This window comes from Terrapene carolina, unplaced genomic scaffold (assembly GCF_002925995.2).
Source record: "Terrapene carolina triunguis isolate 2854851 unplaced genomic scaffold, T_m_triunguis-2.0 Scaffold95, whole genome shotgun sequence".
NCBI classification, from domain to species: domain Eukaryota; kingdom Metazoa; phylum Chordata; order Testudines; family Emydidae; genus Terrapene; species Terrapene triunguis.
Window position 1 is genome coordinate 18,481,633 of NW_020664446.1, and position 18,317 is coordinate 18,499,949.

The following is an 18,317-nucleotide window of genomic DNA, read 5'->3' on the forward strand; positions in this document are numbered from 1 at the left end:
CACCAGGAAAATCCCATTAACTCTTCTTTTTCCATTCCTGGTTTCCTGCTGCTCAGGTTTGGGGAGGGGGAAGAAGGGAGGTGAGAGAGAATCATCCTCTCTAGCAGCTGCTTGTAATATTACCTCTGCTCCGGATCTCAGTTCTTGCTGTCAGTACTGATGCCGATTCTCAGTACTGGAGCTGAGTGAGCTATCTGTAGCAAACCAATTTATTTGTCAAGCTTAACCCTTTTTTTATTGGTTTCAGTGGTAGCCGTGTTAGTCTGTATCAGCAAAAAATGAACAAAAAAACCCGAGGAGTCCTTGTGGCACCTTAGAGACTAACACATTTATTTGGGCATAAGCTTTCGTGGGCTAGAACCCACTTCATCAGATGTAGTCTCTCAGGTGCCACAAGGACTCCTCGGTTTTTTGGGTTTTTTTTATTAATGATTTTGCTTTTTCTTAATTTACTGCTAATTGTTTGGCAAATGCTTTATGGGAAAATTGAACGAGGAGGGGTGTGAAAATGGCTGGACAGAAAAGCAAGTCAGAATTAATGAAAATATTAGTGACTTTTCTAAATGCTCAGCTCTGCTTGCTTCATGCTCAGAGCGGTCCAGCTGACATCATTACTTTTAGCCATCTTGAATCATATGGGCATAAACAGGAGGCGTGCAGTACTATTAAGTTCTGTGCAAGACCAAGAGCTGGGCAAAGTTCTGAGAGATCAAGTTCTGAAGTTGAGGAAATAAGTCAGTTTTGTCACTTGAATAAGGATTAGCCTGCCCCACAATTGAGCTGTGGGAGTCTGCAGGCTTCTACAGCCATAGCCATGCAGAGTCTTAACTTTGCTGAATTGAACCTCTATAGTTAAGCATTTATATCAACTACCTGGACTCAACATTTGGTGAGCAGTGAATCTATTAAATCTTCTTTATATAAACTAGACTTACGTATAAAATAGCCTGGTGATTAACCCCTTGGTTGCTGGCAACTTGTATATACACCCCGGCCACAGAACTGTAAAAATCAATGGAAAATAAGGATATAATTCCATATTCACAGGGACATATTTATGTTGTGGTGACCTACATCCAGAGAAAATTGAAGGGATTAATTAGGGATGCAGCTAACCCTTTCCGCTTCATTGTGCTACAGGGCTATAGCATATGTTTCTGGAATTTAACGACACACTTAAAGGGTCTGGATTTAAGTTTACAACTCTAAACAAGTAAGGCTTCAATAATAGCTAGTAAAACTAGGCAGAACCTTGCCTGCATCTTGGAACTTTGGAAAGTTCGTCTTTCAAGTTAGGCCAAGCACTCTGCCAACATCAACAATCAAGAGTTCCACGAAGTGTCTTTAAAAATTAAATATCAAGTTGTGTGGCTTGGCTGCATGGATTGTTGTTTATTTTGTAATCATTTAATTTGTACAAGTCTTTAGTGTCATACAGAGTGGAAAGTGTTGTGAAAACTCAAAACAGCTATCAGCTGGTCATGACTCAAAAAGTCTTGGAAGAAACTTTGTAACAGACTGAGGAGAAAAGAATGAAAACCACGTGTCAGTCTCACTGGCTTACTCTGTGTGTGTGTGTGTGTGTATGTGTGTGTGTGTGTGAGAGAGAGAGAGAGAGCGACTATGTGTGTGAGAGACTGTGTGTGTGTGTGTGTGAGAGAGAGAGCCTGTGTGTGTGTGTGTGTGTGAGAGAGAGAGCGACTATGTGTGTGAGAGACTGTGTGTGTGTGTGTATGTGTGTGTGTGTGTGTGTGTGTGTGTGTAAGAAAGAGCAAGCTCAAAATTCCTACAAATTCAGGAGCAGTTTGCTTAATGATCGATTAGATCCTTTCCTCTCAAGCCTGGTGTAAATGTCCAGAAATGCAGAGGCGTGCCACAGTAACGCAGCCCTGCATTCCTTTGACCCAAGCAGGATCAGATGCCTTTGGAGCAATTGCATGTTTGTTAGATACTGGCCTTTCCTTGGGGAGCCTCATGGGAGGAGCCTTTGTCAGACGGCTCCAGTTTTATAGTCATTGGCCTTTTGTGTGTTTCAACTTTCAAACAGCCTTCCATTCAGAAGAGAAGCACTTTGGAAATGCAGCACCAAACACAGGTTTCTGGAATATTTCTTTGGCTGACTGGGATAAGTTTTTACTTTCAGTGGATTCAGCAGTGGATATAGTTAAGTCAATCGTCCCGTTCAAGTCTGACTTTGAAGTCTGGACTGAAAGGATGGAAGTTTAGAAATTGCTCTCGGAAAGGAATCTGTGCTAAATTGGTGGGCGTGTTTTTGTTTTGTTTTGTATTTTTGAGCTGAGGATGATTTGGAAGGGCAGAGCTGCCTATTATTTCTTGACACTGGTAAGTGTGAATTGTTTGAGAAAAATGGTTATGCAACTAAACTGCTGTATGGATTGGTTTTTAAAATAACTTTTAAAAAAAAGCATTTGGGGATTAAAAATGAAAAGTAGTTTGTTTCTGTCCTGCCATGGAAACTCTATTTCTCTTTATAAAAGATGTCACACTTTTTTTGCAGCTTCCACGCTGTTCTCCATTCACGTTTGAAGAGTAACGTGTCTTCAGTATTCATATTGAGTGGAATGTTGTCTTTTTATATAACTCTGTATTGAGCTTTTTAAGAGTCTTGAATTAGATGGGGATTAACTATCATTATCGCAAAGTAGCTGAAAAGACTTGGATTTTGTGGCTATTGCCATAGAATGTGGTTGGATTCCTTTTAGACTCTCGTATCAGCATGTGTTTAGCAGTTCAATGGAGACTTACGGGTTAGTTATATTGCACAATGAAACTTCTGACTCAAGTTTACTATTCATAAATTAGAGACTTTTAAATTCTATAAAAATTACATCACAGCGTGACTGAGTACTCTGTCCTAAAAAGCTGAAATACAATGACCGTAACATTTGACAGTTATTGTGGCAGTAATGTAGCAAATGCATTATGCTTATTTATCTTGTGCAATTATTTATATTTGTAATATTTCATGCAACTTTTTACTGCTATTTACAGATGGCATAGCAAAAAGTATTTTAATCTATGATGCTCTTTCAGTACATTTACTTTACAGGCTTTTTTAAACTATAAGTACATACTGACTATGGTATGCCACCTTGAATTGTAGTTTTTAACTTGATCATACTAATATAACGTTCCATACAATTAGACTTTCTCTTCTATCTTAATGATTGATTGTGTTTTTTCACATTAATATGGTAAATTGAGTATAGAGGTAGAGAAAAACGAAGGGACTTCCAAAATGGTATGTGCTTGGAAGGAATATTTGAGAGGGATTCCAGGCCCTAAAGTAATTTATGACTTAACATCACTACCTGCTGAGGGAACTTCTTCGTCATGTCAGCATTTCCATAAATACTGCCAGAAAAGTAACACTTCAGAAAATTACTCTTTGCTATTGGGTGCTCTGATTGGCTGAGACTGGGATGCCATTGTCTTCCAGTTAGTATGTGGTATTTTGTGATTACTGGCAGGGACTGCAAAATGCAACATAAGTTCAGTTGGGGTTGTCTCTAGAAGATGGGTATCTCCCTTGAGGAAATCATTTGAAAAGATTCTACTTAGAAACAATTCAGCTTCTATTCAATACAACTGTTGCATTTATCTTCCTTCCATTCTTTGTCACCAAGGATATTTTGCACACAGAGAGGATTACCTTGTGCCTTGAAAGGTTTCAGAGTAGCAGCCGTGTTAGTCTGTATCCGCAAAAAGAACAGGAGTACTTGTGGCACCTTAGAGACTAAGGTCTTGTGCCTTGAAGCCACTATGTTGGGTGGAAGCAGGGTGGAGCTGTATCCCAGGAGGGATTTCAGGAAGCCTAGTGTTTCAGGCAGGCTTTTCTTAAAGAGCTTCTGAAGGGTCCAGCTGCTATGCCAACCATTTGGAAGTTACAGTTTGTGCTGCCCTTTGAGCCAGGCCAACTTTGCTGCTAATCCCTTCCACCACTTGACTTCCTTTGGGATAGCTAATGCTACAGGTGACACTAATTGTGCTCTTGCATATACAGCAATTCTGCCCAATCACTGTGCAGAGCTGTAAGCACTGGGTAGAGGGTTCTTGCTGCCTATCCATTCTCTTCTGCACATTCACCTAGCGTCCATGACATTCTGGTTGAGGATCTTTGTTTCTGAAGAATTTCTCTGCTCTGGCTGCTTATTCCTCATATGAAGGCATCATAAATTTGTGACATCAGAATTATTTCCACAGAAGCCAGTATTCGTATCCTGGCAAGAATTATGGCTTCTGGTGAATGGTAGAGAAAAGAATAGTTAGAGAAGGAATGTTATGGACAGCTGGCACAGTTTAGGGCAACTGCACCTGTACTTTTCCTTAGTGGTTGAGCAAGGGCACCTATTCCTAGACTTCCGGCTCCCCAGCTGTTGCCTTTCTTGGGTGGAGACCCACATCTCTGTCCCTTCTGACTGGGATATTTCCAGGCTGCACAGTTCCCTGCCTTCACTGTATTATTTCCAGCAAAAGACAGTCTGCCTAAGCAGGCCTGCTTCACTTCTCTCCTCTCCTCAGAGACCTGACATGTTGTAATTGCTACAGCGCTGTCATCACACAGTTCTTCCAAGCAAGCATATTTTATCCGTAAGGTAAAAATGCTACAGAAAAATATATATTAAAAACAATGAAAGAACCTACATGTGTTCTATTAAGTTTACTAGAGATTTCTCTCACACACCCATCTCCACATGGGCTCTGGTCAGTGTCTGCCTTCCAACCCTTCCCTAAGAAGTCCGTTTTCTGGATTGGAATAAAACCCCTGAGCCTGTTTAAAACCAGGCTATTTGTCCAAAAACCCTTTCTTTGTCTGTTAGTCCCTGGAGAATTCAGTTTGAACTAGTATAACTGAACCCCTCTCCAGGGAGTGGCTTCAAAGGGATGATAACTGGAAGAATCATATTAGCATACCCCCTTGTCCTAAAGATACATACAATCTCACAATAACTCATAAACAATTGGATATTTAATACAATGGACCCCAAGGTATTAACCTCAGTAAGATTTGTCCAGGATATTGTTATATTTGTCCGAACAACATATTATATTTGTTACCCATATAGGATAAGTATAAAATTAAAGAATTAGTTAACTTAAGTTTGGTTAAGGAAATGTATTTGTGTTGTAAAGAAAGGCCTGGACTAGCAAGTACGGTAGAAGGAAGGCCTTAAAAAATAATGAGTTATAAAGCCAAACGGAAAAAAGTATGGCAAATGTTTGATTCAAAGAATAACTAATGAGATAAGGGGAAGTTTCTAAAAAGAAGGCCTTTGAGGTGACTGCAGATGGTTAAATCAAAGAAAGAAAATTTGTCTTAAAATAAGCCAACACGGCTCTTCCCCAACCCACACACCAGTGTTACAGCCTGTGTGAACCCAAGTGCAATGGGAAAACTGTTGGACAGCAAGAAGGGGCGGGGGGGGGGGAGGCCTTGGAAGAAAGGAGGTTGTAAATTTTATCTGAATTAAGACTGGAAATAAGGGTGAATAAGCAAATTGGTTTTTAGCTGAAGTCAGTAATTGGCAATGACATCACTTGTTTATTAAAGGGTATAAAAAAGTAAACACTTAAATGGTTCGTTGCTAATACCTGCCTGACCATGTTGGAGCCAGCTAATATGGGTCTAAGCATCCCTGGGTTTAGCCCATTTGTAAGTGTCTTAATCAAATGCTTATAAATGTTTTGTTACTGTTTGAATGTAGTAAATTGCTTATTATGTAGGCTTTTGGGGCATGTTTAGCGCAACTGCATAAAGTACCTTTTGGCCTTTGAATGTAATAAAAAAATGGCTAAATTGGTGTTAGGACTTTCCCGTATTCATATTTTCAAACATTATTAATAATTCCAACACTCTATCTGCCCTGCCCCACCCTGACCCTCTTATTTGTCCCATTCATCTGTTATGTCTTGTCTGTTTTTACAGCATCTAGCACAATGCGACCCAAACTGGTTGAGGTTTTTAAGCACTACCAGTACTGTGTGAAGGGAGATACATGCAGGATCTGATGGGAGATTCTTCTGTTACATTTGAAGCACCAATAAATATTTGTTAGCTGTTCTAAATGACAGCGTATTTGTTAAAACTTTGGATAATTAAAAGTTACATTGGCTTCATTTTAGTTAATTAGGAAATATAAGCCATGCTCTAAACTTCAGCATTTGTTACAAAAACATGACTCGGTGTATACTAAGGAGAACTAACCTTAGTAGTTGCTGTCCTTCTGCTATAACACTTAAGAGACCTCTCCTAAATGTCCTTGAAGAAGGTATTATAGAGGAAGGAGAATGTTATTTGTCCTTCACTGCTGTTGAGTTAACACTTTTGATTTGTTTATCAGAGTGAGATACTGTCTCCTTCTGACACCAGCACAGAAATGGCTTGTTCCCTCCTAAGCCTGTTGAATAATCTTTATAGGAATCTCAGAGATCATAAAATGTAATTTTCCTTTTTAAAGAATAAAAGTATTTAGGGGTGTGCAGAGTAATTACAGCAGCTTATCTCGCTGTTCTGCCCTCAATTCAATCTTGATATCATCAAGGGTAACTAATTTGTGGAGTAAACTTCCAAAGAAAGCAAGAGAAGCTAAAACTCTGCACCTATCCTAGAAGGCCTGAGCCAAGCACTTATTGAAACAAAAGGAACATTAAGCAATCTAGGCAGATAGTTGGACTAACTTAGATGGGCTACTGGACCTCTTCCCATTATAAAGTGTTGCTAATATGTGGTATACTAATAAGACACTTACAGACATTATATCATTAACCCTCACAACAGCCTTGGGCATTGGTGAGTACTGTTGCACATATTTTGTACCCAGGTAAGCTGAGGCTCAGAGAGACTGATTGGCCTAATATCAGTCCTGGGTTATATATATGGTATTACTATTAACTCAAGGAGTCTTGTATCCCAGCCCCTGTTCTAACCACTAGACAACATTTCCTTCCTATACCTCTTCTCTAAAAATATGCTGGGCCAACAACACAAACACTGCTCAGTCCTCCCTTTCTAAGTATTTTGTGTTACTCTTCAGCATTTTCCTTAATCACTTCAAGCAGGGCTGGATTTACCATATGTGAAAAACAGGCAGTCACACAGGGCTGCATGATATTAAGAGCAGCAATGGGATATGCAGATAACTGGAGGATAGCAGGACTTGGGCACTTACTGGTTTTGTCAGAGCAAACCTGAGCCTGTTATTGACAGACTGCAAAGGGCGCCGTAGCCAACCCTTCTGAACTGAAAGAACATGAAGGGGAAGGAATAAAGGGGAAAGTTTTTATCAGCCTGGAGGATTCTCTCCCCTTCTTCCCATAACCTCCTGACTTCAAGATTTTTAAAAACTTTAGTGTAAAATTGTTGTTTAGTGCAGTGATGCCCAATCTTATTACACAGGAGGGCCACATAAACCAAAGCACAACCTAGTGTGGGCCAAACAGATGCTACATATTTTAATAGGATTTAAAGTCACCTGTATTGACATATTTTAAGTTCAGCTTGTTTCATATTTATTTAGATAGGTTGTTTCTAGGTACGGTATTGTCTATTTACACACTTGTGTAAACTAAAATGATGTAAACATCACGACAAAATGCTTATGAATCATCCATTAGTGTATTTTCTTGAAGCAGACCCCGGACCTTATGAAATGCTCTGGTGGGTCATGTGCGGCCCACAGGCCATAGGTTGGGCACCCCTGGTTTAGGGTACAGATATTGTGGATAACAATGGGAGACCTGTACATGGATCCAAGACAATATTTAGCCCTAATTTTGTAAGCAAAGCTATACTCATCCCTGATGAGTCAGCTCATCCCTGCTAGCACTCATTGTCACATGTGTCAGCAAACCACTTAAACCTTGCTTTTACTTATTTAAAAATTTACCTGTGTCAAAATCAGCTGCATTTTTTTTTATTAAAGCAGGACTTGAGTCTCTCAAATAGAAGAAATATCACGGACGCATGCCGTTATTCGCGATTCATTTATATTTAATGCACATCAGGAATTTGGGGCAAACTTCATCTGAGAGACTCATTAGTGACTTTATGTATGTGCCTCCCCAGCAATGATTTGAAAATGCATCTCCTCAAGGCCAAGCAGATACCTTAAGATTAAAACTGTGAAACACTAGAGACCAAGGACACTTGTTGATAGAAGTTTTAGCCGGGTGACATACTGATTGCAAACTGAGCCCTTTGGTCTTTTGACTGAATTTATAGTGTGCTAGCTGCAGCTGTTATTAAGCAGCTGGTTGTTAAACTGTGAAGTATTTTTCCTTTGAAAAATATTTCAGTCATGCTAGCCATAAGCAGAATTTGGAAGTAATTTTTAGTAGATCTCTTTAGTAGATTCCACTCGACCCAGAACTCAGTCAATAGAATGAAAAGAGGCCTTATTGATCACCCTGTGCAGAGTTTATGCTGAGATAAAGTTGTCCTGAAAGACTTCTTAGTAGTGTGAGGGACTCGTGGTGGTGGTAATCTGAAAGGGGTGCATTAAGCTAATATGGCTCTGATTTGAAAGAATTTCTGTTGTGGAACTAGATGGAAGGCTTTTTTGGGTTCCCTTTATTATTAGACCGGTGTCCAGTAGAGTGGCTTTGTAATAAACTGCTTCACTACCATCTTTTCTGTTTCAAAAAGGGTTTCAAGTTGTACAGTTTGTGACCTGTGTGAAAAGACTTGGGGCACGTCTTCACTGGCAACGTTAAAGCGCTACTGCGGCAGCGCTTTAACGTAGCTTGTGTAGTTGCGGCACAGCGCTGGGAGAGAGATCGCTCTAAAAAAACCCCACCTCCACGAGGGGAATAGCTCCCAGCGCTGGGAGCATGGCTCCCAGAGTTGGTGCACTGTCTACACTGGCACTTTGCAGCGCTGAAACTTGCAGCGCTCAGGGGGGTGTTTTTTCACACCCTCTGGCAGAGAAAGTTGCAGCACTGTAAAGTGCCAGTGCAGTCAAGCCCTTGGTCTCCTGTTCCTAGGGGGATAGGTGTCTGTTGTTGTTGTCAGAATCAAAGAGATGCAAATGACTGAATGAGAATGGAAATGTAATCTGCTTCTTACCTCTACAGTTGGTCCCTCCAGGTTATGGAAGATTAAGGTACATCAGCATGACAATGTGAGAAAGCTTTCAGAGCCATGACCTGTGCTGTACTTTTCTATGTACCAACAGAAGACTATTAGTGACTGTGTTCTCAATAATTATTATAATACTCAGCACTTACCTAGCTCTTTATACCACAAAGCAGTGTACAAAGGTGAGCTAATTAGTTAAACTTGCACACTTAGTGAATACTTAAAATCCACCAACTTCTTCCCCTTTGAAGGGAGTGTTTCCCAAAAGGGAAGATGCTCCACCTTGGGATTGTGCAAAAGATGAGGTGGTGAGGTTGGATGGGGGAACCACACACAGACCTCCCGGTTGTTCTCCAAAGGTTCAGCTTTCATTTGAAAAATAAACAAACCCCTGTTACCATTGCCAAAGCAAATCTTTAAAATGTAAGGCAAGTATAATGAATGAAGACACATCTGCCTGAGTTTGCAAAGAGCCTAAAAGAGGTCTGATGACATTCACTTCAATAGGTGCTAACATGGATACCAATGATGATACTTCAAATGTCAACAATGTTAAGTATACTACGGCACATCAAAGCATGTAAGAAAGGAGAGGAAGTATCATCATATTAAGAAGCTCTGCACCAGCATTTTCCAAGCTAGTGTAAGAATGGGACCCCTTGAACTAACTGGGGGACATAGAGATGTAATTTAAGATGTTTAGTCCTTTAATAGGTTTCAGGTTTCCTTTAATAGCCCAGCACTTAGCAGGCTTGTAGCAGAGGTGCAGCTGGTTTCACTTTTCTGGATGGGGCTCAGTTTTTAAAAATGTGTACAACACCGATGTAAGAAATGGCCTATGACCAACTGCAGAGATGACACTCAAGGTCAATATCCATTTTATTAATAAAAAAGATATATCCCCTTTTTCAATAAAGGCAAAGACACTCCCTTCTACCAACCAAACTAGAAAACTTTGGAATCTACAACATCTTGGCAAAACATTTCCTTTCAAGAGCTGATCCCTGAGGTGATGTTAACCTGGGATAATGAGGACCTTTGTTCATCTAGCTTTCTACCAATAGTTGCATAAAAGTAATATTACACCTTTCAAAAACAGGCAAATGTGGTAAGTTGTCATTTTGAAATTTAGTTCAGCACAATGGGTCAGTTCTGCTCTCCTTGGCATTGGTGTAAGTTGAGGAAGACTCCACTGAAGTTATTGGGGGTTCTCTGTTTACACCAACATGAATGGGTTCAGAATGTGACCATAAGTACTATAGGAAATGAAAAGTAGAAGAAAACACTAGCTCAGTAAGGGACGCAATTGTAAGGACATCCTACACTTTTAAAAAAAAGTTTTACCAATTATTTTTCTCATATGAGTCTGTTACTTTACATTTTGGTTAAAAATATATGAAAATAATGATAAGTTCAGATGGTAACTTTTAGACAGTGCCAATATAATATTGCATCATTACAGTGCAGTTTAACTCCTTGTTGTGTCCTTTTAAACTAAACTGTACTACTGTACAGTATCTCTTTTAGCAGCTAGATCTCAGCTTATCTATGGAAGGAACATTCTACTGGTAAAACATTTGTCAAGTTTGTTTGTTTTTGGTGTGAAATATTAGCATTTGGAATTATATCTGTCCACATGGTCATCTTCCAGCTATTACATGTAGGTTCATACCCTTTTCCTAGCATCAGGTTCTGGCTGAGTCAGCATGCTCGAAGCTTCCATTCACTTGATATCAATGGGAGTAATATGGGCATATTTCAGAGAGCAGAACTGGGTCAGAAATAGGGAGCCCAACTTGAAACTTAGGCTATGTCTACACTCGCACTTTTGTCGGAAAATTTTTTGTCAGTCGGGGGTGTGAAGAAAACACTCCCGTGACGGACATAACTTTCACCGACAAAAGCTCCAGTGTGGACAGTGCTGTGTTGGCAGGAAATGCTCTCCTGCTGACATAGCTACCACCGCTCGTTGGGGGTGGCTTAATTATGCCCACAGGAGATCTCTCTCCTGTTGGCACAGAGCGGCTACACTGGCACCTTACAGCAGTGCAGCTGCCGCGGTACAGCTGTGCCACTGTAAGGTCTGTAGTGTAGACACAGCCTTAGGCACTCTTGTTCAGGATCAATTCTCAATGCCCAAATGTGGAACTGGAGTTCTCAGTTTACTAAGTATTACTGAGCATCTGCAGTTCCCATTGACTTCAATGGGTGTTGGAGCTACTTGGCATCTCCCAAGGTTTGGGTCTTTATAGCTCAGATCCTCACTGATATTTACCGTAACTCCCATTGATTTCAATGGAAGTTAGGTGCCTAAATACCTTTTGAGGATCTGGGCAAATTTGACAAAAGGACTCCACAAAAAATTCTGAAGGCGTTGCTCTCTTGTGGTTTGTGGTGGTACAGTGACTCTGGTGACTTCACAGAAATAACTTCCTCAGAGAAGACTCTTTCCTTATGGATTTGATAATGTGTTTGGTACTTAACATTACTTTGATCCATCTGCTCAGCACTTACACACCAGAAAGTATTAATAAGATTTTAGATCCAGATTGTGTCCTGCTGTGCATGGATATACTCGGTGTATATATAGGTATACTTGGTCCTGCCTCAGTGCGACTAGATGACCTCTAGAGGTACCTTCCAGCCAAGCCCTACATTTGTATGATTCTGTGATATGCAAGAGGATGTGGGACAATGGCAGAAGGAACCCTCCCATGTTCTGTGCCCCTTTGTTGTAGCCAGGCACAGTCCTGAGGTGACCAGAAAATAAAGTGTGAAGTGACCAGAGTTGCTCTCCCTCCGGCAGCTAATGGAACTGGTAGCAGTGTGGGGAGAGAGTGGGCTTTGTACCCATTGCAAGGATGGCTGGAGCTGCTGCTACAGTGTTCACCCACTGGGAGCTCCAGGAGGAATTCTGGCTGACTCAGTTTCTCCTAGTGCTCCCACTACATCCCAGCCACTCCTCGCCCTTGCGTATGCAGCTCTGCCTTGTTGGTTTGAAAGAAGTTCTTCTGAATCTCAGCATAAGGAAATCTTGCTATTTCTATTGTCAAACACTAGTTTATTTTCCCATGCATTGTAAGCAAAACTGACATTGTCTCACTATTATGCAATAAGGCAGTCTTTATGCAGGCCGAAGTCCTGTTGACTTCAAACAGGCATGTGCACACACAAAGACTAGACAGTTGAGCCATGCACATCCGTGATTTTAAAAAAGCTCTTTCCCTGCATTAGGTAATGCACATGGAAACATATACGTAAGGTTGCTATAGACTACCTATGCTAAACAATGTCTCCAGATGTAGGGATTAAAAGCAATTGTAATTCTACAAAGACCTCGAACTGTGCCATTTTTCCATATCTCTCTCTCTTTTTTTTTTATACAGTTCTCCTGTGCCAGGTGATGTCATAAAATTGGCTTCTTCCACTGATTCTTCCAAACAACTGTTAGCTGATTCTCTGCCTTGTGAAAATGTTGCTGCTCTGGGTGCTGCTGAGTTGACTGCAGCAAGGTACAGTAAGGGTCTCATTACAGTCGTGGTGATGAAAAGCAACTGAAAACTTCCTTGTGTCATGGAGGGTACTAGCCACTGGTTTTGGGATAGGGGTATGTCTAGTGCATCCAGATGATATGCTGTTTCAGTGCCTCTTCTTGGCAGTCTGTCACTGAAGCGTCTGTAGAATCTATGCCAGAATTTAAAGCTGCCCCCTCAAATAGAATCTGCAAGGAAAGGTAGCATATCCCTCCCCTGGGCGAGTGAGTCTCCCTGGGGCACAGCAAAGGCTGGTGGCACAGACAGATGCAATTTATACCTTTATTAACTTACACCTTTTTCTCAGCACAAGGTGAGTTGGCGCTTCATGTTTAGACCTTTTCTCCTAATATTTAAATTTGCCAGATTCTTTGCTGGAATGATGCTGATATTAACAAGGTTAGTTATCTGGAGTGGATTGGAAATTCCAGTTTTTATTATACGCTGCCTTTTTAGTGATGTGAGCAGATTACTGTGGCTCTTACCTATATTGTTTTCAGTTGAACTTTCAAGAAAGGAGGGGCTGAGGCATAGGAGTTCATGTTTTAAACTTTCAACAGTAGATGTAGTTTTAGGGTTAAATTTTCTTAAACATCTAAGTCATTTTCAAAAGTGACTTAGGCCCTAAGGAATATACAGCCAATGAATTTTAGGCTCCTAACTGCCTAATAATGTTGAAAATGGGACTAAAAGCATGCCTATCCAATCCCCCTTGTTCCCTGTCCCCTGACCCCTATTCACACCCCCCCCCCCCCGCCCACCCCCCCCCCCCCCCGGGACTCCCACGCTTGCCTTGCCTTTAGTGTAGACTAGGGGTTAGGCTCCTAAATCACATTGACATTTTAAAAATTTAACCCGTCTTTTTTTTCCTCTGCTATTTCAAATACTATATTACTTTAATTCACAATAGGGAGAATTGAGGTCGAAAAGAGGCACGTTAAACAAAACTCTTCCTAACAACTTAAGGGTAATTAGCATAGGTTTTTGGGGAGATAAGGATGAGAAGTTAGTGATTTCTTCCTGCTGTCACTGCAAGGTTTTAATTAATATGCAGATTTCATCGATGGCTCCTTTACAAATGTAATTGGTTACTGTTTACACTGATGTAGGCTTCCTCATCATTATAATTCTGAATTTCTACCATAATGATGAGCCTGTTAGAAAGAGAATGAACTGTTAATGAGTTGAAGCTATGAGCTTCTTTCTGACAGCAGAGGAATAAGGAAGGGTTACAACATCAGCTTCAGCAGCATCTACAAATGCTGCCTTTGGGTGATTGTTTAGTTTGTGCTCTTACAGAGACAGTCAGACAGATCTACAGTGCCAACTAGCTATTATTTTAGAAACATTCAGGCAGAGCAATCTCCTGTGGTATCTTCATTATTAGCTTCCTGAAAACCTCATGAACGCCTATAAGTCAGAGGTATGTCTGTCTTCCTCCCATGGATGCTAAGTTTAAGGTTAATTGTATCAAATAGAAGAAATGGTTTAATAAGATTTTGACATGGGGGGAGGTACCATTTTTTGATGTTAGACTGATTTTTCTCATTTCTTCCCAGAAGTTACTGCCACAGACTTTTTCATGTTAATGTGATTTAATAGGAGTATTATTGCTTAATATTATAATTATTTGTGATTGCCCCAATCTATGCTGGGTAGCAGTGCAAATTTTCTGCTGAGGAGTACAGTGTGTAGGGATCAGTTTAGTCTGGGCTAGACTTGAGCTCTGTATAATGTCACTGTGGAAGGTGCAAGGATATCAGCAGTGATTCACCACACATTGTTGCAGGAGGTAACAAAATGGCAATTGGGGATAGAAGTATTTAGCATGAAACTAGAAATCCCTTCAATCCATTGTCAAAGTGCATTAAAAGGCAAGTGAGTAATACACTGAGCAATTAGAGTGAACCTGTAACCAGAGAACTTTATTAAACTCAGTGTTCTTAAAAAATCACTGCACAGGTTGGTTCTTGTTGAGATTGATTGATAAGAAGAGAAAATAAGAACAATGATGAGTTTAGACATCAAAGCCAAGTTATCTTCTTTGTACCTGTGTGCCTGTTATTCTTGGCAACTTTCATTCCCTGGATCAGAAGAAGTGAGGTTTTTTACCCACGAAAGCTTATGCCCAAATAAATTTGTTAGTCTTTAAGGTGCCACCAGACTCCTTGTTGTTTTCATTCCCTGCTATTTGCTAACAATGTATTTGTCTTGCCTGGGCACTTGGCAGTGTCATGGCGATAGATCTGCTATAACTTCTGTGAACGTCACCTCTACACCTCCTGGAAGAAGAGCGTTCAAGCTCAGTGTGGCTAGAGCTCACTTCTTAAACTCCCATTCCAAACAAACAAAAGTAAGGCAGTAAAAATCTCATACTGGTATAAAACAATATAATTAAAGTTAACAGGATTACTCTGGATTTAAAACTGGTGTAAATAAGATCAGAATCAGGTGCTTCTTGACCAAGGAGGATGTTTAAAACAATGGAGCAAAATGTTTGTTACATTTATGGTTTAGTGGTGTCTCACCTTCCAACACCCTCTGTTATGCATAATTTATGCTTGCTTATTTAGCCTAACAAAGCCACGTTACTGCTGTTGCTTTTACAGCATTTTGTATATAATTATTCCACAGTTGCTTTTTGATATTACTTTGAAAAGTTTTTTCAGTGCACATACACACAGTGTCTGCCTCCTATCCCTCATTATTCTGTTCAAAACTTAGTGTATTGCAAGACAGATGGCTCAGTGCTATTCCACTTTAGCGGCAATCAAATCAAATTACAAAGCACCTTTTTGGGTTACTTATATATAGTTGCTTTTGCTTCCATGTGTATGTTTACCCATAAGGGATGTCTTAGAATTCAGATAGAGTGCACTTTGACAGGAAAAATAATGAGGCATATAAAGTAGGGGTCAGTTTGTGCTTAATGTCTTCCAGATGGCAGTGTGTAATATGAGATCAGATACTGTCCCTCCATCTGTCCAGTCAAGAAATTATATCTTTGTTTTGGTCCTTGAGGGCAGCGTTCTTCCCCACCCTCCTCCAGTGATAACATATTGATCAGAGAGCGCACCACATGGTCTGGTCCATGTAAGTGGGTTTTATTTACCAGACCCATAGAGTAGTGTCTTAACACTAAATAGGTAATGAGTTCACCAACTGTTCTGCCAAGCCATTTCCATTTCAGACATAAAACAGCCCTTCTTCCCCCCGCCCAGTCCACGTAAACATGCTGCACGAGAAAATAGTTTGGCTGTACTTACTAATCCAAGGGCAAACCTTCCCCCCGCTGTTAAGTGCAAAAGGTCTTTGTAGCAACAGTGCCACTGTGCATAGGGAAGGAAAGAATTTGGAGAGGCTGTGGAGTGGGCTGGGGAGGTCAGGGACGTCCCCAGTATGGTATAGAGCCCAGAGAGACAGACCAAGGGATTTGATGCTATGAAGATCCTCTAGTCTTTTCTACCTATGAAAGAGAGCTGCTGCCCTAGCCATTAAATTGGCGTGGCAGCTGCAGACCTGCATCAGTGTTGCTTCACAGCTTGAGGAGGAAAGTTCCTTCCCTCTTGGCGTTTCCCAGCAGCCAGCCCAGTTGCTCAAGCTGAGCAAGGGGAGAATAATGGATACAAAATCCACAGTAAGTATTTAAAAATATTAAAAGGCAAGTGAGATTGGTGGAGCTCAGCTATGGGAGCTAGGAAATTGGTTGCTCTAAGCCAGGCTATGACTCGCTGTGAGGCCTCAGAAAAAATCAATTAATCTCTCTACCTCAGTTTTCTCATCTGCGAAATAGGGATGTTAGTCAGGGTGTTGTGTCAAATTGAGTTCCTGGTGTGGAAACTGACTCTGCATGTGAATCAGGCAACTGCGAGGGCGTGAAATGTGAGTGACGTTCATCTGTGGTGGTGGTATTAAAATATACTAAGGGCAGCACTGTTATATAGGGAAGTGGGCGTGGCCTAACTGCATAATATGCCCGCACAGCAAAGGCCTCTTGGGGATTGTTCCTCACTGCAAGCTGTGCAGGAACAGGGGAATCTAGCAATAGAGGCTGTCAGGAAGTTTTGTTCAAAATTAATTTTTTTTTACAAAAAAACCCCAGAGTTTGAAAAATGTTTGTTTTCTGACGAGCTCGGCTCAGTAGGTTAATGATTGTGGAGGCAGGAGTTTAAAAAGCTCGGGGAGCTACAGTGGACAGCTGGTGTCTCTGGTGGTGTTTTAGCTAGGCCTAGTGGGCATGCTGCCAATTTGCTTTGAGAATAAAACAGTTTCATACTGAATCATGTTTCAGTAATGACTGTTGAGTTCTAACGTCGGCACTGCAAATTTGGCGTTGTGAGCTGGTGCAGATGCTGCCTGAAAGTCAGAGTTGCACCCTGGTCAAACTAGAGGGTTGTGGGAACCTGCTTTACTTTGGATGCTGAAGGTATGTCTGTACTGCAGCTGGGCGTGAGCCACCCAGCCGCCGGGGTAGGCAGACTTGCACTAGCTCCAGCTTCACTCAGGTTAACTTGCTAAATGCAGCAGTGTGGATATTGCAGCACGAGTGACAGCTCAGGCTAGCCACCTGAGTCCAAGACTGCCCGACTCCCGGGGTCCAAGCTCCCATGGCTCATCCGAGCCGCTGCCCATGCCGCAGAGTCCACACTGTTGTGTTTAGCTTGGTAATTTGAGTGGAGGTAGCACAAGTCTGTATACCTAGGCTGGGAGGCTCGCTCCCAGCTGCAATGTAGACAGACCCTGAGTTCAGTCACCCTGACGTCATTGCTGCACGAGTGCAGCAGCTAGTAATGGCAGACAGGTCTCACTTTGCACAGACCACATTCCCTCTGGCCCGAACCCAACTATGGGTGGTTCAACAAGTTACACAAGCAATGAATTGCACGCCCATGCTAGCAGCACTTCATCCCACTTCCACGTTCCGAGTGATTATTTTGTCTGTATCGAAACCACTCTGGCATCATTTGCACAACCAAGAAACAGAGCCCAGTTACCAGCCCCACACGGTCATTGTGGGAATTTAGTCATGTTTTATATAACATTTTGAAAAATGCAAAGTGCTCTCTAAATGTGAAGTGTTTGAAAATTGTTTTTATCAACATGGCTTATGTTATAGCCCATACAAAGTAAACCATCCCTATTAAAAAGTCAGTTCTGGCGGCTAGTTTCATTTTGAAACACGCATTAGAAATGACAGTAGACAAAATACGTTTCCATGGTAAATGTTTCCCTTTTATGTGCAGACTTGAAGGAATGTTGGTGGGAGAGAATCAAAAAGTGTGTGTGTGTGTGTGTGTGTGTGTGAGAAAAAGAGAGAGAGAGAGTAGTATTGTAAGCAGTTCACTGGTGTGCCTTTATTTCAGAATATTCTTGCAGTATTTTGGAGGGTGTACATGTATTAAAAAACACCCATAAATCTTATGTATATTTGGTGTGTTCCTGTCTTGACTAGCCTCCTTGTGCATTTGTTTCTTTTTGTGATGCTCTGTTTACACTCCTAGCAGATGTTCGATGCTCACTTATTTTTGGCAGTTTATTTTTTGCTTTTAGTATTTTCTTCTAGTTTTGGTGTGACCCTATGTAGTCATACAAATGCTGTATATATTTGACATTATTACTATATAAGGACAAAGGCAATTTTTAGCTAAGGGAAAAATAGTAAATGAAAAAGGAAATAGCTTGTTTCT

At 41.0% G+C, this 18,317-nt stretch overlaps 1 protein-coding gene across 7 annotated transcripts in view; it reads left to right on the forward strand.

Annotated features, from left to right (window-relative positions):
* TACC2 (transforming acidic coiled-coil containing protein 2) overlaps positions 1-18,317 on the forward strand; it is a 142,497-nt gene that overhangs the window by 16,185 nt on the left and 107,995 nt on the right. For all 7 annotated transcript variants that reach the window (XM_024216996.3, XM_024216994.3, XM_024216995.3 and 4 more), the window contains exon 3: positions 12,484-12,609. In XM_024216996.3, the coding sequence (XP_024072764.2) occupies positions 12,484-12,609 (126 nt within the window). The remainder of the gene's footprint in view (positions 1-12,483; positions 12,610-18,317) is intronic.